Here is a 24,658-nt window from a genome sequence, read left to right as displayed (position 1 = left end):
TAATCAACAGAAACCAGAACACATGCCTTTGTTGTTCTCAAAGAACAGATACTCTGTGTCTCTCACAGAAGATCCATAACTGAGTGCTGGATCTTGTTATCCCCCAACCCACACCCCAAAAAAGACTAATGCTCAAGGATTTCATCTCTGTCACTTCACACTTCTTGACTAGCGATCATTGTCAGATACCAAACCTCAGGGAGCAACAGCTGGGAAGCATGACAGAGAGATAACCCAAATGCCACTGGATGAAATCAACCAAACCATACTGCTCTACCTGACCCTGTAACTGAGAGAATAAACAACTAATACTCCTGATACCTTTGGACAGCAAGGAGGTCAAACCAGTCAGTCCTAAAGAAAATCAACCCTGGATATTTATTGGAAGGACTGATGCTGAAGCTCCAGTATTTTGGCCACCTGATGCAAAGAGCTGACTCATTGGAAAATCCCCTGATGCTGGGAAAGACGGAAGGCAGGAGAAGAAGGGGTCGACAGAGTTTGAGATGGCTGGATGGCATCGCCAACTCAATGGACGTGAGTTTGAGCAAACTCAGGGAGATAGTGAAGGACAGGGAAGCCTGGAATGCTGCAATCCTTGGGGTCACAAAGAGTCAGACGTGACTTATAGACTCAACAACAACATACTTGATACTGTCCTTAGTCAAATGACGTGTCAGAATATGTCTGAGAAAATATGTGTGACTCTAAGATATGACTTTACTTTTTATGGAAGTCTGCCTTCTAATAAGCCATATCCTCTTTAAATGGACCTATAGCTCATTCCCCAAACACCCACCTTCCTGCCATCAGTCTCATTCCTTCCAATATTTTTATAATTCCCTTTTTAAAAAATTGCTGTCTTATATACTTTATTTTCACTTGAATGCCCTGCTTCGAATGTCAAAACTATTGGAAGTCAATTCAGTTCACATCTGACAAATAAAGATAATCATTCTAGTTAAATTCTTTCATTAAATTTAATATTGACTCTCACATATTGGAACTAATTTTCTTACTTCATCCACTAACAATTCTAGAATGTTAGCTTTTCATTAGAGTCCTAGAATGACAAACTAAGTTTTGGCATTTGTTTTCAGTAAAAACATTTTGATGAAAATCAAAACTATTTTTGTTCACATTTAGTGCTTCAAAAACTGGTGATCACATTAAGAAAATAGTTTCCCCCACCTCATTGAAAATAAAGCACATATTTGAAGTCAGGGTCTATTTACGAGGTGTTTTGATGTCTTGAAGTCATCAGAGTGTATGTGTGTATGTGTGGGCAGGAGAGCACACACACGGAATGGTATGGGCATGTTCTGTGATTACACAGAAAGTCTGTTTTTCTTTTTTGGAAAGAAAAGCAGGAAATGTTGTTAGTACTCTAAATACATTCGTGGATGGATCAAAGCATTAGCAAAACTGTCTCTTCAATTACCAGTCACTGTTTGAGATTCCACAGCCATCGGCTTTTTTTTTTTTTTTAAATATAGTTTCCTGTTTTTAAGGCTATTTCCTTTGCAGAGTCACCGTTACTAAGGATTTCCAAATTAAAAAAGACTGAGTAATCTACCAAAACATAACACTGGTTTACAGTATGTGAGCTCCACCACGTCACTTCATGGGAAAAATAGCAAAAATAAATAAAATAGGTAATTTCCTTAACCAGGACCCTGCAGTTTTCTCTGGGTAACAATGCTGCCCTTAGTCTTTCAGTCATGTCCGAATCTTTGCGACCCCATGGCCTGTCCCAGCCCGCCAGGCTCCTCTGTCCCTGGAATTCTCTAGGCAGGAATACTGGAGGGGGTTGCCATTTCCTTTTCCAGGGGATCAAACATCTAAGAGAGACTCACTTTTTTTCACCTCCCCCTAGACTCATGTGACACAGGTAGACGGGTTTCTCTGAATTCTGGAAATGCTCTTCATGAAATCCCATACACAGCCTTCCCATCTGTAAGGGCAACCCAGGCAGGAAAATGAAGGCACCTTGAAACCATAGCTGGATCATGGGGATGGAAGAGGAGTCAAGATCATAAGAATAAGAATAAGTCAAGATTCTCATTCTTTCCCTCGAGTGACTTTGACCAGCCACTCCTGGTTCAAGCCCCTGGTGGTGGTGGTGGTGGTGTTGGTGGCGGTGATGTTGCTCAGTCCTGTCTGATTTTCTTGATTTCATGGACTGTAGCCCATACCAGGCTCCTCTGTTCATGGAACTCTCCAGGCAAGAATATAAGAGTGGGCTGCCATTTCCCCCTCCAGGGAATCTTCCCCAGCCAGTATTTGAACCTGTATCTCCTGCCTCACAATCGGACTCTTTACCAACTGAGCCACCAGGGAAACCCCTGGTACTTGGGACAGGAGGAAGAACACAGGTCCTTCTGTCCCACCAGCAGCCCCTGGCTCTGATGGTTTGCACAGGTGAAGACAGCTGCAGTCTAGGGTGTGAGCTCTTCCTCCAGGAGCCCACATGGCTCTCCTTCACCCCTTTGGTGAAGTCTACATCAAGGCCACCCTAAAAGGAATCATCAAGGATGCAGTGGAAAATTAAACGATGTATTTGGTGAGCAAATATGTTCTTCATCTGATACATTTTTTCCCTCTTTATTTACTTAGAATAAATTTTTCATAACTAGAAATATCACTGTAACCATTTTAGGGCAACAACAATGTAACATGATATTTATCAGCTGTATGTTACTTCTGTTGAGGCTGCAGAAGACAGTCTTTGTTCTTTTAGTAAAATCCTAGAAAAATTTAGGACCCTTTGTTGAGGAAGTTCTCTGTTGAGCTTTAAGACATTTCTAATTTACCCCTAAATTTAGCTTATGGTCTTAGGAAAGGAGTGAATTCTTTGTAGGACTTCTCTGCCATTGTAGTGTGGGCCTTTGATCTTCATTCGGTACAGTTTTCAAGTTTTGAGAGCAATCTGTCTCCTGTCTAGCATGCACTTAGCTGTTCTCCCTGAATGACCTTTACACAAGCAGGCACTTGTGTGGCCAGTTCTTGAGACTCTATATCCCTTTTTTTCCTGATACTTGTACTGATGTTTTACTATTGCGTTATCAGTTCAGTTCAGTTCAGTTCAGTCGCTCAGTTGTGTCCGACTCTTTGTGACCCCATGGACTGCAGCACGCCAGGCCTCCCTGTTCATCGCCAACTCCTGGAGCCTATTCAAACTCACATCCATCACGCCAGTGATGACATCCAACCATCTCATCCTCTGTCATCCCCTTCTCCTCCCACCTTCAATCTTTCCCAGCATCAAGGTCTTTTCCAATGAGTCGTTTCTTCACATCAGATGGCCAAAGTATTGGAGTTCCAGCTTCAGCTCTTCCAATGAATATTCAGGACTGATTTCCTTTAGGATGGATTGGTTGGATCTCCTTGCAGTCCAAGGCACTCTCAAGAGTCCTCTCCAACACCACAGTTCAAAAGCATCAATTCTTCAGCGCTCAGGTTTCTTTATAGTCCAACCCTCACATCCATATGTGACTGTTGGAAAAACCATAGCTTTGACTAGACGGACCTTTGTTGGTTATGTACATGTGTTAATATATTCAATCCACTGAAATGATCTCTTACCGCTCAATGGTGTTAATGCTTGATCCTTTGGTTTCTCTCCTTCATTAAACAAATACTGTTCTCTAGGCGATAAGTAGATTGCTAGGTGTTCATAGTAAAGATGGAGTAGTTAGAGCTAAAAGTGATATTAGCCTTAAAACTTATCATATGGGTCTGACACACTCGCCACTACTCCTTTCAAAAATAAAACTAATCAGTTTCAAATATATACTTTAATTGGGGGTTACCTGATGGCTCAGCAGTAAAGAATCCACCTGCCAATGCAGGAGACACGGGTTCAGTCTCTGGGTCGGGAAGATCCCCTGGAGAAGGAAATGGCAACCCACTCCAGTGTTCTTGCCCGGAGAATCCCATAGACAGAGGAGCCTGGTAGGCTACAGTCCATGGGGTCCTAAAGAGTCGGAGATGACTTAGCAACTAAACAGCAACAACGGCATACTTTAATTACTTACGATATGCCCTTGCCTTAAAAAGATACTGTAAAGATTATAAATATATAGATGCTCCTAAGTCTTATTCTTTCTGCAGATGGTCACTATGATTTGGAAATATTTTTTCTAGATTTCTGAGATTGACTTCTCATTTTATATTGTTTTACCAGGCCAAAGATCAAATAATTGCAGAAATTTAGCAAAATCTCTACAGGTCACTTATTTTATTTTTACCTTTTCAAAAAATGTGGATATAAGTTGTATACTGGTGCTAATTATATATTTTTTGTATGTTATCGCTAAATAAATACTAGGTTATATGCATGTGAAACCACTGTTGTAACAAACATAAAACAAAAGGATATTAAAGATGAAACATTAATTTCAGAAACTGTTTTTTTGCAATGCTAAGGATTTATGTGGTAGTAAAAAATGGTCTTGTGCTAAGTCCCTTCAGTGGTGTCCACCTTTCTGTGACTCCATGAACTGTAACCCTCCAGGCTCCTCTGTCCGTGGGATTCTCCAGGCAAGAATAGTGGAATGGGTTGCCATTCCCTTCTCCAGGGGGTCTTCCCAACTCAAAGACTGAATCTGCATCTCTTACATCTCCTTCCTTGGCCAGCGGGTTCTTCATCACGCGCACTACTGGGAAGCCCTCCAAAAAGTAGTCTTGGTAATGAGCAGACGACTGCATTTGAGTTTGGGTGTGACTTCCCGTTCAAGGTGGCAAGCTGAAACCAGACTTTTACTTCCCACCTACCTCTGTAACTGAAGTTGAAGTAAAACTACAAAACGGGATACATTCATGGAAGCTATAAAACCTAGGAAGTGGGACACTGCTAAAACAGAGACTGTTTTTAAAAATGTACAGGAGGGCAAAGGCAGGTGCAGGCCTCTGGGGAACACAGAACCTTGTGGGCCGGCAAAGCAGGCTCTGAGAGCAGACCACAGCCCACGCGGGGACCATTCTGCCACTGGGACCCTGTGAAGACCGTGAGCTGTTCCGGGGACAGAGAGAGAGCAGAGCAAAAGGAGCAGCTCAGCGATGGGTTAAAGGCCCTGAGCTGACGTCTGAGCCAACAGATTCTCCCCAGTCCTGCCCTGTGCAGCAGGGCATCTGCCCACAAAAGCCCGGATCCACTCTCTAGACAGTGAACGCGCTTCTGGGGTAGGTGTGAAGAAGCCTTCCTACTAAGGACTTTCGGAGGTGTCGGGAAGGGAGCTGACATTTGCCCATTTCATCTCCGCTCACTCGCCCTGAAGACAGTCCTGCCTCCAGGAGAGACGTGACAACTGAAGGTAACAAGAGAAAGAAGCATTGCAGGGAAGGACCAGAGTCCACCCCATGTGGATAAAACAAAATGAAACAACAAAAATGGTAAGAAGGTGGAAACGGGGAAAGGAATTTATAATCAAAGCCATGCTAGAAGGAACTTCTCCAGTGTGGAAGAAAACCATGGTTAGATTGCAAGAGCCCCAGCAGGAGAAGCTGTGAAGAAGCCACGTGGAGATATAATTTCTTGAAATTTTAGAAAACAACCAGTCCAGGTTTGATGCATGAGACAGGGCGCTCAGGGCCAGTGCACTGGGATGACCCTGAGGGATGGGATGGGGAGGGAGGTGAGAGGGAGGTTCAAGATGGGGAACACAGGTACACCCGTGGCTGATTCATGTCAATGTATGGCAAAAACCACCACAATATTGTAAAGTACTTAGCCTCCAATTAAATAAATTAATTTACCAAAAAAATAAAAAGTGATACATCAAATTCCAATTCAAAAAAAAGAAAACAACAAATATATGAAATATCCAAAGAGATGTCACAAGGTATCTGAACCCACAGTGAAATGAGAAGGATATTAACATCTGTGTCATAGCCAAGATTTTAGCCCCTGTGGTCTCTCCTGATAAGCCCATGAATATAGCACATTACATGGCAGAAAGGACTTTTCACATGGCATTAAGGTGGCTAATCAGCTGACCTTAAACTAGCGAGATCATCCTGGGTTAACCAGGCCCACCCAGCGTAATCACAGGATACAGAAGTGTCAGCCAGAAAGATGAAGCTGAAGGAGAGATCACAGAAATGGACAGCATTAGAAGGACTCAACTCACTGTTGTTAGATTTCAAGACGGAGAAAGGGGCCGTGAGCCGGGGACCCAGGAGGTCTCTGGATGCTCAGGAGTCTCCAGACAGCAACCAGCAAGGTAGCAGAGAGGTCAGCACTACAACCACTTGAAATTGAATTCCGCCAGCCTCCTGACCCAGTGTGGAGAATCATGGCCAACGCCTTGATTTCAGCCTCATAAGATAGTGTCACCAACATCATCCTGGGTTAAAATGGCATCCAGGTGTAATCTCACAACTCAATAGGTTGGAGCCTGGGCTGGTTCCAGGCTCCAACCTATTGAGCTGTGAGGCTATTTCTAGATGCCATTTTAAGCCACTCTGATGTCTGTGACAGCTTTTTATAGCAGCGATAAATAGAAAATTAATAGGGATTCCAGCACATAGAAGTGGAGTGCAGCTGTAACAAATGCCTTTGCTTTTGTTGTTTAGTTGCTAAGTTGTGTCTGACTCTCTGTGACCCCTTGGACTGCAGCATGCCAGGCTTCCCTGTACTTTGCTATCTCCTGGAGCTTGCTCAAACTCATGTCCATTGAGTCGGTGATGCCATCCAACCATCTCATCCTCTGTTGCTCCCTTCTCCTCCTGCTCTCAGTCTTTCCCAGCATCAGGGTCTTTTCTAACGAGTTGATTCTTCACATCATGTGGCCAAAGTATTGGAGCCTCAGCTTCAACATCAGTCCTTCCATTGAATATTCAGGGTTGATTTCCTTTAGGATTGACTAGAAATGCAGAGATGCATTTGGAACCAGGCAGTAGAATAAGTTGGAAGAATTCTGAGAAGCATGATTGAAAAAGCCCAGATTGCCTTAAAAAGGATGTTTTGGCTTTCACAGGTGCCCTGGTTGTTGGAGGTGGCTGTCCAGGGCCTGTGCTCAGCCTCGGGGAGTTTCCAGGGAGACCCCGAGACAGGCTTGATCCAGCTGCAGGCAGCAGTCCTGGCTGGAGGGGTGCCCAGACACGGGGACAGAGCAGAGGGATGGAGAGAGGAGCACAGCAGAGCTTTCCAGGCAGACCTGAGAGAAAGACACTGTTACCAGGCAGCAATCCAAAAGGGCGGAAGACTGGATGGGGCGACAACCACCACGCCCTCGTAGGAGCCAGGAAGAATGCCCGTGCCTGTTTGAAAGGATTTGCTGATGCCTGGGGAAAGGAACGCTAAAGCGGCAGAGACGGAGCAAGGAGTCCACCAGATTTCTCCACAAGACTCCACCCAGACGCAGGAATGGACACCATGGAACACTTCGGAGGAGGTGATAACATAAGGGGACCGGCCGGAAGTGAGTTTATGAGGCATCTCCGCAACCCAAGCTCCCTCGGCAGAGAAAAACGCTGGCATACTCCCTTGTGGGAGGGGAACCCTATTTTCTGGAGATGGTTGGAAAAAAACTATTGGACCAGGTGACAGACATGAGCAGGGCTTCCCATGTTTAAAAACAAAACAAAAAAAAAAGAGGCAAAGAAGAGAAAAGCAACCCGGAGAAAACAGAACATACGCTGGGAGGACGTGAGACAGGACAAAACAAAAGCGCTGTAAGCAGCTCAGAGCGATAAAGTGGACACTGCAACTGCGAAGCGAGAACAGCCACCTCGGAAAAAATGCGGAGTACCTACAAAAGAGCCCTCGGAAATTACAGCGTCAGCATTTTTAGAAAGAGACAACCTCAGCACAGTCATTACGTGGTGTTAGTCTCTCAGCCGTGCCCGACTCTTTGCGGCCTCATGGAATGGAGCCAGGCTCCTCTGTCCATGGGATTCTCCAGGCAAGAACACTGCAGTGGGTTGCCATTTCCTCTTCCAGGGGATCTTCCCAACCCAGGGATCAAACCTAGGTTCCCTGTGTCTCCTGCATTGGCAAGGAGATTCTTTACCACTGAGCCACGTGGGGAAAAATTATGGGAGTAATGCTCAAATAAATCCGGAGGATAAGAATTTCCAGACCAGAATTCCATGGTCAGCCAAATGATCAGGTAAATGTGAGATAAGCATTTTAGGCATACGGCTTCTCAGACATTTACTCTGGAATTTGTCCTTAGGAAAATACTAGATGCCTGGTCCATCAAAATGAGCTAAGAGGAATATGGAAAAAGAGAAAGGAGAGAGGCTGCCAGCATTGCCAAGAGGGAAGTTCATTGGAGTTTTCAGGCTGGAATCTGTGCATTAGGCATAAAAGCAACCAGCCCAGATGGTTAAAGACTGCAGGAGATAGTTTAGGAAAATAAAGCTGCTAGGAAAGAGTTGGCAAAGTACTGGGTATTGAATTAGTAAGAACACAGAAAACTCTAAGATAATCGTTATCTCTAGGAAAAACTGGAATAAGAACAGAAAATGAAAGTTCACTGCACGTCTGAGTTGAGACTTGTTTTTACAGCATCCTAACAAAGGATCATATGTATTAAACTTGCTACACCATAGAGGAATGGGGGTTACTTTTGCTTGGAGAAGGCTCAGAATGAATGTTTTATCTTCATGTGTTCTGGGACGAGGGAGATCTAAAGATAGCAATTTAAGAAAATGAAAAATCAAGAAGAGCGAAAAGCAGGTTATTTCCAGGAATGGAGCTAGTACAGAAAGAAAGAAAAGAAGGGCAATATTTGCCTCTGAGGAGGAAGAATTTGAGATGGGAGGGTGGACGAATTTTTTGATAAAGTATCTTGTAGAAGTATTTGATGACTAATATGAATGTGTAACTCTGAATAAAAGTTCTTAACAAATGGAAAAGGGAAAGAGTATTAATTTTTTAGTCAAGAAGAGTACATGTATTGACCTGAATGAATTACCTTATTTTTTTCTGAAATGACTTCAGGTATAAATCAGCAAGCTGGTTCTGAGCAACTTGGGAAGAACTTGTTATTTGGATGACATTGTTAGATGTACTCTGTATTCTGACTGTTAACATTCCAAAATGTTTATCTAAATGCCCTTTAGATTTCTATTGTTATAATCTTAACTATAAACTCTTCTTTAAGAATATAATTTTGAAAAACTTATATACTTCAATAAATGACTAGTCTACAAGTGAGGTATTTTATTTTGAAAAAAGAAATATCATACAATAAAAATGTCAGAGCTGCAGACCTCATTAATTCAGTTTTTTTTTCCATATTCTACCTAGGCGAAGGTGAAGTTTACCTTTGAATGCCTAAGAAGAAATGACTATTGTAAGCATCATTATAAGGATACCTTGGTCATTTTTTTAAGAAATGAAGGTTGCATTGTGTATTATTTAATAGACTCTTTTACTGAGTAAATATATATTGAGTTTATTCATGTAACAAATCTCATTAAGTATCTATTTTATTCAGACATTCTGCAACATATTGGGAATGTGAGGCTGATACTATATAGATTTTGCACATACAGTGACACATAAGTAAGGAAATTGACATGAAAATGAGCAATTGTGATTAAAAGAAAAAATATAATTGCTCTATTGAAGGAGAAATTAAAGTTATAAATCGATGGAGAAAATTCCAGAAAGAAGCTTGGGCCATGTGGCACAGATTTGGGTGAGTGTCACGTGTTCTGAGAACTGCCAGTAGTTCAGGATGTCTGGAGCCCTGAGCAGTGACTCTGAAAGAGGACACAGGAAACGTGATTTCATGAATTAAGTAGAGTCAATGAGATATTATTGTGTATGTTAGTCGCTTAGCCGTGTCCAGTGCTTGTTGACCACGTGGACTGTAGCCCTCCAGGCTCTGTCCATGGCATTCTCCAGGCAAGAACACAGGAGTGGGTAGCCATGCCCTTTGCCAGGGGATCTTCCTGACCCAGGGATGGGACCCAGGTCTCCTGCTTTGGCAGGTGGATTCTTTACTATCTGAGCCACCAGAGAAGCCTGAGACATTATTAAGAATAGTGATTACAATTCAGAGTAGCCAGATTTTTTCAAGTTATTTCTCTGTGCTCTATCCTGAGTCAAGCACTTTACATACATAATCGTATTTAATCCTTACAGCTACTCTAGCATCATTTTTAAGTTTTTCAAGCTTAAGAGCAACAATAAAATTGATGTAGAAACACCATGCTCTCATAAGAAAGTGTTTCAGTCAAGTCAAAAGATGCAAAATGGCTTAAGTAACCTCATAAAAATGTTATATATGATGTAACAAGAAATGAGATTGGAGAGGTTATAGAAAGCCAGTTGTTTTATTTTTTCACCCCTCAAAAGTTTCCAAAATATCCATTTGTCAATTTGAAAGTAAGAACAGTGTGTATTTTTAGAGGAAGAAGAGCGATTGAGATTCTGTGACTAGGGAAGGAAAAAAGAAAGGACAGAAAATAAGAGAGTGAGAGATGAGTTACACCCACAATTACTGAAAAGCAATGCTGGAGAATTGGAAAGGGAGAAGCATGGGGCAGAGGTCCAGGCAGAAGACAATAAAGGCTTCCATTTAAGCAGTCATCAATAGGATAATAGCAAATGGAAGAATAAGAGACGTGTTCGGAAAAGGGTCACCCACTTGGTGTGTAGATGGTTAAGCCGATTCATCAAGAAAGGGAGGTGTGAACCATGGTGAGGTTCCGGAAAGGAAGTGATTATTGACATGGTCCCTGTAGCTCTGGTATTACAGTTGGGTGGTTGTTTCCTCAATGAAATATGCTGAAGTATGACTAGGCGGTGTCACTTTGTGCATTGCATTAATCAATCACAGTCCTATTAAAGAAAAAAATAATGGTGGCTGAATGTCTTTGGTGGCACCACATGGATCCAGAACGTGGGATTCTGATTTGGATGCAATGAAATCTTTCATCCCCGACAATCCATCACAAGCCAGAACTTTCAGGGGGTGACCACCAAGAGTCCAAAAGAGAACAGCGAGGAACCTAAAAGTGCTGGTGTGGGAGCACGGGGCGGGAGGGGGGTGCCGCTGACCCAGACCGTAGTGCCGTGACCTTCCTCTACACTGGCTATGACGATGCAGTGGATCAGACATTAAGGTCACCCGCTGCCCTCCGCCCTGAGCACCTTCCTGCCCACCTTCCTTCCGGCTAACCCTGCGCTTTCTTCATCCCCCACCCAGGGCTCTACGAAACCTTTCTAACCAATGATGAACCAGAATGCTGTGACGTCAGGAGAGAAGCAAAACCCAAGAGCCCCTCCAAGGGGGCAGTGGACAGAGGCGGCGCGTGCCCCCGGACGTCGCTCTCGGCCTCGTCGGCACCCAGGCTGGGCCCCAGCAGACTCAGACTGTGCGTCCTTGTGCTGATGCTTCTCCACACGGTCCTCACGGCCTCGGCGGCGCACAACGCCACGGCCCTGGGCGTCGGGGGCGTCCACGCGCTGGACGAACGCTCGGCCAGCGAGGAGTAGGGACTCCGCACCCTGGAGCATCCTCGCCGCCCCGGCCGCCCACCCGCACACATCTGCGCCTGGGTACCGGACTTGTGGGCGCATCCTTGCCTGGGTACCGGACCTGCGCGCACATCCCTGCCTGGGTACTGGACCTGTGCGTGCATCCCTTGGCGCAAGGCCTGGATGGCCTGAATCCAAACCAGGAGACACACACACACGTATACCACACACATACACACCACACACACACACCACATACACACCACATGCACACACACACACACACACACACACACACACACACAGCTTTTTACGGACTAAAAGGCTGGAAAGTGACTTCGATTTCTCACACCATTTTATACACTGTGTTTTAATGTTTGGAGGTTTTCTTTGCTTTCCTTTGGACTTGAGTTTATCTGTTTTGTTTTTGCACTTATTAATACAGGCTTTATTTGGGGGGATGATTTCTCAGAGGTAAACTAAGTCTTTTCACTGTCTCTCTCTCTATATATATATATATATATATATATTTCTAGTCATTGTGTGTGTTCATCAGATAGTTCTGTCTCATGTCCTGTCTATTTCTATTAGCGGAATGACAGCTATGACCTTGCGGTATAGCCAAAAAAAACAACAACAAAAAAAAACAAAAAAACTACAACACACACACAAACACACAAAAAAATCATAAAAAAGGAAAAAAGACAAAAAAAAAAGAAAACAAGAAAAAATAAATAAAATAAAAAGCTCCCTAACTCTCCCTCCTGCCTAAGGATCCCACGCCCCCCACCCCGCCCGGCCGGGGCCTCCCTCCCCAGCAGATGCCATCGCTTGCTTCAGTCCTTGTTACTGCCGCGGTGGGCACAGCGCCCTGCTCTGCTGGGCCTCTGAGCTGCTGTTGCAGAAAGGGGGGCCCCCTTCTAGCTGAACAAACAAGTGCTCTCCTTAACAGGTGGCATCAGACAGTTAACACATCTTTATGTTGAAAATAAAAAAGCAAAGAAAATTACCTTGAACTCCATTGGGTTCATCCCAAGGGCCACGGGCCTTCCTCGCTGGTCAGGCGGCTAGAGGCAGCCACCCAGGTTAGGGGGTGTGAGGAGGTGGGGATACCCCCCACACACACCCCAAAGCCCGCTGGCATCTGGGCTTTCATTAGAATTTCAGTTCTGTTGCAGGAATACTCGAGCACGTGCTGCCCACAGTCAGGGGGAAAGGAATCTGAGGACTCAAATCTGGACTTCTTTTTCCTCCTTTTCTGTTGTGGGGGAGTTGGCAGACGTGCATAGACACCTGCTGCATACAGAATCTAGACCGTTTCAGCCCAGTATTCCCACACACAGGGATTTTAATTCCTCCAGGTATAAAGTGTATCCAACTCAGCATTAAGGAAAAGACCTTCTTTTCAAAAAGTAGGGCAGCCATCTCCATTCAAGTGCAGAATCGCTGTCACCGTCCCATGCTCTAGGTAGCTGAAGACGAGAGAACTCCGATCGCTCTGTCTGTATTTTTCCTTTTTGTGGGAACATTTCACCCGCTGAGTGTCTATGAATTTGCTTTCTTAAAAACAAACAAGGCTTTTATGAGTTTACAGTAGAATCAGTGAAAGGAAGAGTTAATAAGGGCTGTTTTTAAAACAAACAAAACAAATAATTTTAAAAAATAACCACTTCACATTCCTTACTATTCTCTAACTACACTCGGGAACTGCGATTCAGGGCTGACTGCTGTACAGCTGGGAGACGAAGGTAAACCGTGGAACAGGTCCTCTTAGCGAACAAAATTTAGTTCTTAACTTTCTAGCTATGAAATTCCCCCAGGCATTTGTTTTTGTTGAAACAAAACTTTAATCTCTGCATCATACCTAACTCTGCGACACGCGTTACAGTATGCATATTTTGTTTTGAATAAAAAAAAAACAAACCTGTTTTGTTCCAGTCTGTTAAGAATATTCAAAATAATAAAGGTATTGCTTAATAAAATTGCTAGAATTGTTTAGCAGTACGTGCACAAATATTTTACTAGATTCTTTGTTTTAATAGTGTTTTGTTGAGACTGAAAATCCTAAAACGGTCTGCGCAAATACAAAAAGAAAAAAAAAACCCACCTAAAATGCAAAATTCTCCAGTTTTTGTTCCTTTTTTTGAAAATTGTTTTTTATGCAAATGCAAACACACATTCACACGTGCACACACACAGGCACAATATTTGTAACATATGGAAATGGTGCTATTTCTGGGGGCAGGGGATGGCGAGTGGCTGGGGGACACAGTGACTGCAGTGCATTCTGTGACACTTTGAGAAGAGAGTTTTGGTAGGGCCTCACCAGTGGTTACAGATTTCAGTGGAGTTGAGGGTGCAATGAGAAGGGGTAGAGAGCGTGACTACTGGAAGGGGAGGGACGGATGAGGACTCAGGAGGAGGAGCTTAGCTGCTGAACTCCTTTTCCACTGACCTCTTCACGACTTTAAGAAAATGACCAAAGCAAAGTGTGTCCTGACCTCACCTCCCCCTGCCTGGCAAATACCACCCCGCTGCTGTCCCTTCCTTCAATGTTCCTCCTGCTTCTGTTCTTGCCAGAGGCATTTCCACTCCTTCAGGAAGATGACGCAACAACCCAGATGCAAGCTGCACCCACTCTTCCTGGGATGCCAAGAACTTAAAGCTTCTAGACACTGGGCCAAATGCTGACACACAGCATCCTTTGACAACGGGGTTTCATTTTCTGTTCATACTAACCTCTTTGTGTGCGTGATTGAGGTTCTTGTCCAATAGAAAGGGACTGGAAGGTTCCACCTGCCACTGTTTTAGCTTTGGTTTGGGTAAGTGGCAGCCCAAAGAGGGAAACCAAAACCACCACTACTGTCGGTGAGAGGGAAGTCCTCCGAAAGGCAAGTTCAACTGCCGGGAGAAACAGCTCAGTGTCCTGAGTATGCACTTCTCGTCTAGGTGAGGAGGGGAGGGCAGGGCGGGGAGGGGAAAGCCTTGTCAGCCTGCGCTGGAATCGTCTGTAATTCTGGTCTAGTCTTTGCTTGCCATGTACTCCATGGTGAGAGGGCTCTCTCTGCCCAATGTTCGAGATGGTAAACGTGCAACCACTTCCCTGCAGCCTTTCCACGGACTCAGTGAGCTAAAACAGCTTTTCCTCTGATCACCTAATGGATTCAAATAAACACTGGCTCGTTGACAAAATTAAGGAACAACCATTGAGACTGCCGTCGACAGAGGAGCCTGGCGGACTGCAGTCCACGGTTTCGCAAAGAGTCAGATACGGCTGTGCCCATAAACTCACTTAGAATGCAGATCTCGCCACATCCAAGGATCGTTAGCAGTGGTTCTCCCGCTCGATAACATGCTTGATGTTCTGCACAGAAAAACCTCAGACCCTACCCCTTCCTCATCATCTTAGTCTCTTTTCCTCGGGCTGGGTGACCACTGAAGGGGAGATGATGGGTTACAATACTGTTGTTGTCCTTCAGCCAGTAAGTTGCATCCAGCTATTTATGACCTCGTGGACTGCAGCGCGCCAGGCTTCCCTGTCCGTCACCATCCCCTGGAGTTTGTTCAAACTCATGCCCATCGTATAGATGATGCCATTCAAACATCTCATCCTCTGTTGCCCCTTCTCCTCTGGCCTTCAGTCTTCTCCAGCACTGAGGTCTTTTCCAGTCAATTTGAAGGCAGCTCTTCGAATCAGGTGGCCAAAGTATTGGAGCTTCCGCTTCAGTCCTTCCAATGAATATTCAGGGTTGATTTCCTTTATTATTGACTGGCTTGATGTCCTTGCAGTCCAAGGGACTCTCAAGAGTCTTCTCCAGCACCACAGTTTGAAAGCATCAATTCTTTGGTTCTCAGCCTTCTTTATGGTCCAGCTCTCACATCCGTACATGACTGCTGGAAAAGCCACAGCTTTGACAATTCTGACCTTTGTCTATACTGACGTTTGTCGACACAGTGATGTCTCTGCCTTTTAATATACTATCTAGCTTTGTCAAAGCTTTTCTTCCAAGGAGCAAGCACCCTTTAATTTATGGCTACAGTCAAGATCTGTAGTGATTTTGAACACAAGAAAAAAATATCTGTCACTGTTTCCACTTTCTCCCCATCTATTTGCCATAAAATGATGGGACCAGATGTCATGACCTTAGTTTTATGAATGTAGAAGCTTAAGCCAGCTTTTAAAACAATTATTTCTGAAAACAAGTTGAAAATCAAGAAAATAACAATTTTTCCACAAATGTATGAAACAGACTTCTCCATATTTATTATTGTCTTTTTTCCCCTACAGTAGAGAAATCCCAGTTTGAAGAATATGTTGATACTGCAAAACCAAATGTCAGATAACATAAGTGGAGTTCTGTATTATTCCTATCACGTTGACGTTTGGTGATACATTACACGGACTTTTCTTTCATTAAAAAGATAATATTGTTCTCCTATCCTGCAAATAGTAAGCCACCGTTGTTCTTTTAAATGACAACATCATTAGAAAAAAAGGAATTTAGTTCCTTATCAGTGAATTGGTACCATTAATTATTAGAACCTGTAGTCATTGAAGGGGCCTCCCCAGTGGCTCTGCGGTAAAGAATCTGCCGCAAAGCAGGAGACAGTCCCTGAAAAGCAGGAGGGTGCAATCCCTGGGTCAGGAAGATCCCCTGGAGGAGGGTATGGCAACCCACTCCAGTATTCTAGCTTAAACTATCCCATGGACAGAGGAGCCTGGCGGGCTACAGTCCATGTGGTCGCAAAGAGTTGAACATGTCAAGCGACTGAGGATACGCGAACACAGTCATTAAAACAAAAGAAGGCAGCAAGGAAAACAACAGGCAGGCAGGCAGGAAGGAAGGAAAGTAAAAATGGATTTTGTATGAATGAGTAAAACCCTCACTTTTATCAGGAAAAAAAAATTAACAAAAGATGTAGTTGGGCGTCAGATCCATATGCCAAAGCTGAATTGGCAAATGACATTCGGCATCTGGACGACATTAAAATATTGACCAGTCTCAGGGACTGTTTTAGTCCTTTCCTGGTAATACCCTAATTGACAGTGGTGTTGCTACGGGAGGTATACAACGTGCAAAGGGATGAAAAGCACATCTTCTCTTCACTAGGACCGCAAGTAGGTACCTGACTCTTACGCGTGCCTGTGTATAAAAGGAGAAAGGGTGCTAATCTACAGCAGCTTTTTACAGTGAGAGTAGGGCGGCGTCTGGTGGGCTGGTGGTTAGGATTTAGCACTTTCACTCCCTGGACCTGCTTTCAATCCTGCAAGCCGAGTGGTGGAGGAGTGGGGTGAGGGGAAACACTTGATTGCGCTTCTACTTTTTATCTTTTCTTCCTTTAGTTTCCATATCAATAATAAGCTTTTTAATATTTGCACCGAAACTTAGTGTTTCCACTTTTTTAGTTCTGTTAATGATGTGTGATATATTTAAAACAGGGACAGCTATGCAAACACATATGTTATTTTAAAATTCTTATTCTAAATTCACTCAAGTACAATTTTTAAGTAAACAGAAACATAGAGCCTAAGTTGTAATGACACTAAACTCTAAGAGATGTGAAAACACACACGTTTCACAGAACCTTCACATGGTACGCTAGCAGCTAGAGAAATGCTTTACTTTTTAAATGTCAAACTTAAACCCTTAAAATATTAAATATTACAGATACTAAAAAGATATAAAAGACGTTGCTAAGGTTTGTTTGTACCGTTTCTCTGGTTGGCTGGATTACTCGTTTTAAGTGAATTAGCTCTTTCAGTATCCTCATGATGCTGTCGCAGTTGACCCCACTCAAAATAGCACTGGTTAAACTTCCTTTTGAAAATATGCATATTAGGTTTGATCATCGTGTTGACTAAGTCTCAAAAAATAATCTAGTTACCTTCAAAGTTTGCAGTACTAAGCTTAATGACTTTTTCTCTTTGTCTCATTTTTATTTTTTATTCTTGGCTATATCTGTATACAGTATGAAAAAAAAAATGGAGCAACACAGTTAAAGAAAAAATTTCTGCTGCTGTTATCCGTCTGTCCAGAAGACCAGTGGCCCACTGCTGTGGACTGAAGGCAATCTGAGTGGCTGAGATTGGCCCAGCGCCCTCTTGGCTCAACATCCACCTTCGTGATGGCCCTGGATAAACCCTGTGATGACCTCCGGATCTAACCACGGTGTTGCTAAGCCCTGGCCAAGGATGTCACTGTTTTTAAATGCTAGAAACAATACCATCTATTCTCCTTCTCCTTAGTCTAAAGGGTGTGCAAGTGTTATCAGCAAGGGAAAACTGAAAGGAGCAAAGCTCTTTTCTAAGTCTCTAAGAAGTGACTCAGTTTTGGTGACATTCCTGGTGAAACCTAAGCAGAACTCAAGACGAGCCAGAGCTTTGCTTTAATGCGGTTTTCTTTTCCTGAGATGTGATGCAGCGAAATGAGAGTTTGGATGTGCGAAATACACAGCATGATGAATGAATATATAAAACATACGTAAGACCTTCTCGGGTTTTGTTTTTTTAATCATAATTAGAGTCTCAAATTTGGCAGTTTTTGGTTTTTCCCTCTCCCTTTAAGACACATACCTTTTTGTTTAATTCCTGTGGGTTTTCAGAAACTCTTTATTATTTTTTTTTTAGCTTCCTAGTTCTCTTCACATTTCATATGGATTTTTGCAGAGTCATACCCTGTTCACTAAAACTCTTGAAATTAAAATCTTCCTACTCATCTGTTAGGCTCAATACATATCAGACAAAATCTTCAGGTTGTTACAAGCAGGTTTAATTACCTGCATTTATCCCGAGTCCTCCCTCCTTTTCCTTTTGCCTCCTCATGCCTGTCCCACCCTCTCTCTTTCTCCACACCCCCTGTCCCCTGCCTTCTCTACTTCTCTCTCTCACCCATTCTCTCCCCCTCTCTTTTTCTGTCTCTCTGTCTTTCGCTCTCTTGCTCTCTCAACTTTTAGATATTAAAATGATCTATACCCATGTCAGAGTTTCTGCTGTTAAATCATGTTGCCTGTCATCAGAACAAGCAATATTAAAAGTGTAAGATATATTAAATATTGCATTATTAGAGCAACTAAGACCCTTTCAATTTCTAGTGAAAACTTGAATGCACTAATTTATTGCAATGACTCGCAAAGAAATATTCTTTTCAAAGTGACTTAGGGAAACTGTTAGAGAATGTGAAAACTGCTAATAATAATAATACTCTCAGAATACATTGCAAACAATGACTTTGAGTTTTTTGGGGTTAGAAGATTTACATATATTGTAATGGGGGCTTCCCAGCTGTCTGTAGTAGTAAATAATCTGCCTGCCAATACAGGGGACATAAGAGTCAAGGGTTCGATCTTGGGTTGGGAAGATCCCCCTGGAGGAGGAAATGGCAACCCACTCCAGTATTCTTGCCTGGAGAAGCCCATGGACGGAGGAGGCTGGTGGGCTACAATCCATGGGGTCTCAGAGTCAAACACGTCTGTAGCAACTTAGCGTGCACACGTGTGCAGTGACAAATAACAGCTTAATCCTGCAAAATACATATTTAATGCATCCAATCAGCACGTGATTTCATTCCTGGAAACAGGTCAAAGCCTGCTCTCTTTCTTTTTGGCTGCAAACTTGACCATCAATCATTCTTCTGTTCCTCCTTCAAGCTCTTCTCCAAGGTGAGTGGAAAGTGAAATTTTACTTTTTGTGACACCGGAGGGAAAGTAGTGAGGCTTGGGTGCAGTGTTGTTTGAGTCCTGGCCACAGAGTCTCTGGGAGGTTCATGGCTCATCGTCCTGAAGGTACCCCCCCAGGTCTCCCCGACATGCGCCTTGATCACTGACATTCTCCCGCCAGAGGGGACTGAAGCCCCGTCCTGCTCTGCAGTCAAGCTCAAATCAGAGCAAGGTGTGCGGGAGCCAGGGTGGCGTTTGGATTTTAAATCACAGGATGAATGCCAAGAAAATTTCTGGATAACAAAACTTTATCTTACGGTAGTCAAATTAGCATTATGTACATTTCTGTTCTTTTATGCTGTGTGTAAGTTTTCAGAAAGAGAAAAAGAACCTGAAGATTCAAATCAATACCTAATGCTTTATTATTATTATTATTATTTTGAGAAGAGTATGCATGTTTGAGCACACTCCAGGAGACGGTGAAGGATAGGAAAGCCTGGCGGGCTACAGTCCATGGGGTCACAAAGAGTCGGACTCGACTTCGCGACTGAACACACACTCCTGCACATTTTACATCTTCATTCGTTCGTTTATATGAAACAGACATAAACTGCCTACATTAGTGACTTTCATTCATTTATTGGAAAAAGAAAAACTGAGAATCCTCCCTGTCACTGGGACTAAGCTAGGCTTTGGGGAAACAGACAACGAAAGAAGTTATTTCTGGTTTTCCAGAAGTTCTTAGACCAGAGTGGGAGAAGGACAGACGTATGATTATAAAGCAGAGGTAAGTCCTGAGCTTGCAAACCGGACCGTGGGACACTTAATTCTGCTTGGTGGAAATGAAAGTCCCACAGATAAAGTTACATCTTAGTAATCAGTTTGAGGATTTCCCTGGTGGCCCAGTGGTTAAGAATATCTACCTTTCAATGCAGGGGATGTGGGTTCAATCCCTACTCAGGGAACTAAGATCCTACAAGCCCTGAAGCAACCAAGTCCTCCAGCCATGACTAGAGAGTCTGTGCGCCTCCATGAAAGATCTCATATGATGCAGTGAAGACTCTGTGTGCCGCAACTAAGACCCAACACAGCCAAACAAATGAATACCAAACAAGAAATGATCAAGTCAGAGTCAAACAGTCAGAGCGTAGGCAGAAATTGTGGTCTCATCCAAAGACACGGGAGCTGAAAGAAGCTTCCTGCAGGTCACAGAAAAGTCCAGGAGGGCCTCATGGATGGAGAGACAAGAGGTGGACCTCATAACCCAGCCTGGAAGTCTGGATCTGACCCCCAACGTAAGAGAAAGCCATGAGAAAATGGTTTTAAAGGTAATATCACATAATGAGCTTTATGGACAACCCCAGTGATTCAGTGCGTGAAGAATTCTCCAGCAATGCAGGAAATACAGGAGACACGAGTTTGATCCCTGGATGGGTAAGATCCCCTGGAGAAGGAAATGGCAACCCACTCCAGTATTCTAGCTTGAACTATCCCATGGACAGAGGAGCCTGGCGGGCTACAGTCCGTGAGTCGGACACGACCGAGCAACTAGGTTACGAAGGGTTGGACATGACTTAGCAACTAAGCACACGCGCAGTGAGATTTACGCATGAACATTTTTTCCCTTGGAGGCAGTAGAGAGTGCAGACTGAGGGCATTAAGGCAGGAAGGGACTGTAATGTTGATGAGATATGAAGAGAATCTGAACAAGTTCAACAGCAAAGGAGAGGGGTGAGCCGGAGAAATACTATGATGCAGAACGAACGGGGCTTGATCATTTTTCTCAGCATGACTGACAAAGACAAGTGAAAGGCAAAAGGAAAAGAAAAATCAGAAAGGAATCTCAATTTTCCAGAGTGGCTATTCATCAAATAAAGGAGACGGGAAGAAGAATAGACTCAGGCCCACAGCCAACCTGTGTGCGGCTGGACCCCTGAGCAGGCATCCTGGGGGGGTCACTCCCCAGCAGCGTGGCGTGTGCTCCAGGTTAGGGTGACATGTGCTCTAAAAACCAGATACACGTTTCTACGTTTACCTTTTGCTCCCTTCCACACCCAGTGGGCACTTCAGCTGTGGTTCATTCCAAGACCCAGGGCTTTCTCTTGTCCTTCTGGTAAATCTCCGGCTGTATCAATCCAGGTGAAGTGGACAGTGCGGGAAAGCCACGCCTACTTTCTAAACATGATGATGATCAAAACTTTGGCAAAGAAGACCTCTGTCAGGAGATGAGTCATTTGTCCCAGAAGGACAAAGAAGGCTTCAAGGGAGACGGTGTTTTTTCTTTAAGTATCTGTCAGGCACTTTTCATAATTCATTTCTGGTTCTCACAAAAGCCCATATAAGAGATCCTTTTTCACCTACATTTTTGGAGGTGGTTCAAGTCTCAGAGAGAGTGTGGAAGTGGATCGAGGTCACACAAATACTCAGCCCCTGTGCTTGGATCCAACTGTGTTTCTTCGTTGATGCTGTTGCCTGTTGCTGTTTATGGTCCCTAAGTCTTATCTGACTCTATGACCCCATGGGCTGTAGCCCACCAGGCTCCTCTGTCCATGGGACTCTCCAGGTAAGAATGCTGGAGTGTGTTACCATGCCCTCCTCCAGGGGATCTTCCCAACCCAAGAATCAAACCCAGGTCTCTGGCATTGCAGGTAGATTCTTTACCACTGAGCCACCTAGGAAGTCCCTCCTCACTTTTTTAAAACAATATGAGGCTTTATTTCTTTTCTTTAAATTTGTAAAGTATTACCTGTCTATTTTTAATTGGAGGATAGTTGCTTTACAACGTTTCTGCTGTGAAGCCACAGGGATCAGCTGTCTGTATAAATATACCCCTTCTCTCCCTTCCCCCACCATCCCACCCCTCTAACTCACAAGCGTGATTTTTCTAACACCAAGTTCTTCTTCTTCTCCTTACAGGACATTTCATTTAATTCTGCTCTCAACCTGGGAAGGTGCCTGGATTGATGAAACATAAAACTCAATTTTAGCCTTAAATGAAAAAAAAAAAAAAAAAGAAACTGCACTTTTAGTTGTTAGGGAAACAGGAGAAATGCAGTAAAATCTGGTAAAAGGAGCTCCCATTTTTCTCGCCTTTTGACGGTCAAGATTAGTGACTTTATTTATAGAGTGTTCTATCCACAGCTTAATAGTTGTCAAGTCTCTTAGAATGAGAATTTGGGTTCAATACTGTTTAAATGTGATCATGCCACAAGGCTGTGGAATTCCTAGGAAAACCAGTTGACGTTAATTGAGACAGACTACCCTTGTGTTCAGGACTTCCCAAGTGGCGCTAGTGGTAAAGAATTTGCCTGTCAATGCTGTAGACACAGGAGATGCTGGTTCTATCCCGAGGTCAGGAAGAACCCCTGGAGGAGGGCAAGGCGATCCACTCCAGTATTCTTCCCTGGAGAATTCCATGGACAGAGGAGCCTGACAGGCTACAGTCCATGGGGTCACAAAGAGTCGGACACCACTGAAGCAACCTAGCATGCAAGCATGCACCCTAGTGTTCAGGGCGCTGGGCAAGGTGAGTAATAGATGGGCTTTCCCATTGTGACAGGTTTATAACCATGAAAGCTACAGGCACGTGGCTGAAAGCGACTGGGACCTGTGCTCTTCACTTTATGGTCTCGATCTGTTATTGCCAAAGGACCAAATTATCTTGTGCCCAGGGGTGTAGAGATTGGGGTTCATTCTCTCAAAATTGACAGAGGAAATGACTGTTCTCCAGAAGGAACTCTATTAAAAGGGAGAGCACTCGTGCTATTGCTAAGGACACGTGACTTACGGAATGTCTCACTACAGCAGTACGTGCAGCTTGGTGGCAGCATGGGTCAGCTGCAGCAGGGGAAATGCTCCTGAAGTCACCCCCTGTGGGGCGACCAGGAGAATTCCCATAATTTCCTAAATACCTGTTTTTTAAAAAAACATTTAACTTCCCCAAGTGATCTTTTAATTCTTTTTTCTTTACTTGGCTTTTAGAACCAAAGAGAGATGCATAATTTTTTTTTTATTAAAAATTGATGGGTCAGGGGTAAAGAATCTGCCTGCCAGAGCAGGAGATCTGGGTTTGAGCCCTGATCCGGGAAGATCCCATATGCCACAGAGCTATGTAGCCCCTGCACCACAGCTATGAAGCCCATGTTCTAGAGCCAGGAGCCATGACCATGGAGCCCACATCCCGTCTCTGCTGCAGCTTGCACGTCCCAGAGTCTGAGCTCGGCAACAGGAGAAGCCACTGCAACCAGAAGCCTCTAGACCCCAACTAGAGAGTCGCCCCCGCTGTCTGCAACTAGGGAAAACCCACCCAGCAACGAAGACCCAGTGCAACCAAAATTAAACCTAAATTAAGTACAATAATAAATAAAAATAGTTTTAGGTAAAAAAAAAAAGTTTATATTAAATAACGAACATCTTTTTTTAATGTTCCCGGTTCTACCTAGAGAATAATGAGCTGTCCCGTGGTCAGGAAAGAGAATGTTATCAGCAAATGTTGGTGGAGTAATTTTTTTATTCTCGATGAAGAGGCAATTGTACTACAGTGTTATGAGATGACAAGCCAACAGAAATGCCACATGGAGACAAATGGGCCACTGTGTTCCAGGTTACACGGGAAGGGGCATATCTTGGAAAGATAAAAAGGCAAATTAGTTAAGAAGGTATTTTTCAAAGAGGAGAACGCCACGTACACTACTGAGTTTTATGAGTTGGGTGGGTTTTTTTATAAATGCTGCTTTGAAACTTCAATAAAATGCTGTTAACTCTCCATGCTGGGACTTCCCTGGTGGCTCAGATGGTAAAAGCTATTCAAGCTAATGGGGGAGAAAAGCAGCGAGGTGGTGAGTCACCCCAAGTCATTTTTGTTTGGCTTTGGTGTACGTTCTGTGTGCTTTTGGTACCTGGCTCACCATAACAGCTACTGTTGCTTTGCTTAATATTAAAAATGATATTTCCTGGGCACTCACAAATCATGGCAAAAAACAGAAATAGCTTGGGGAAAGCAGAGCTTAAATTTTAAAACTGTCATATTAGACCTGAATGGTTGGTTCCTATAAACATTGTTTGCACAGTGGACTATTGACAGCTGCCAATATTTGCCACATGAGGAGGGTGCCAGCTGGGTCACAGGGGTAAGTCTTCTGGATTCCCCTGGAGAGTTCCTTCTGCTGAGCACTGCAGAATTTCCTGGGTCTAAATTTCCCCCTGGCACCTCTGCGTCCCACCGCTTGACTCCGTCCTGATGCCCCTGCCTCCCTGGCCCCTTTCTGCACCTAGAACTGAAGCCAGCACTGGCCAGAGGGGCAGAGTCGGTAACGGGAACAGCAGAAAGAGAACGACAGGAAAACAGATGGGTCTGTTGAGTTGGCTACCATGGAGCCACGTCTCGTTGCGTCTTTCTGAAGGCACAGGTTAATGGAAAATTGACGGTCTGGCTCTTGCATAACATGGATAAACCTAACCATGTCCCCTCAAGTGAGATCGTTAGTGAACTGTGAGCAGCTGGAACAAAAGACTGCTCCACAAAGGGGAGAGAGATGAAAATACTCTTGAATTCTCAGGTCC

The 24,658-nt window shown here is 43.9% G+C and overlaps 1 protein-coding gene across 1 annotated transcript in view; it reads left to right on the top strand.

The window, feature by feature from the left end:
• FAM155A (family with sequence similarity 155 member A) overlaps positions 1–13,531 on the top strand; it is a 601,989-nt gene extending 588,458 nt beyond the window's left edge. The window contains exon 3 of the mRNA XM_040267286.1: positions 11,169–13,531. Coding sequence (XP_040123220.1) covers positions 11,169–11,458 — 290 coding nt within the window. The 3' untranslated portion in view covers positions 11,459–13,531. The remainder of the gene's footprint in view (positions 1–11,168) is intronic.
• The last annotated feature ends 11,127 nt before the right edge of the window (positions 13,532–24,658 follow it).

This window comes from Oryx dammah, unplaced genomic scaffold, assembly GCF_014754425.2.
Source record: "Oryx dammah isolate SB20612 unplaced genomic scaffold, SCBI_Odam_1.1 HiC_scaffold_24, whole genome shotgun sequence".
Taxonomy (NCBI): Eukaryota; Metazoa; Chordata; class Mammalia; order Artiodactyla; family Bovidae; genus Oryx; species Oryx dammah.
This window is presented reverse-complemented; position numbering and strand designations above follow the sequence as displayed.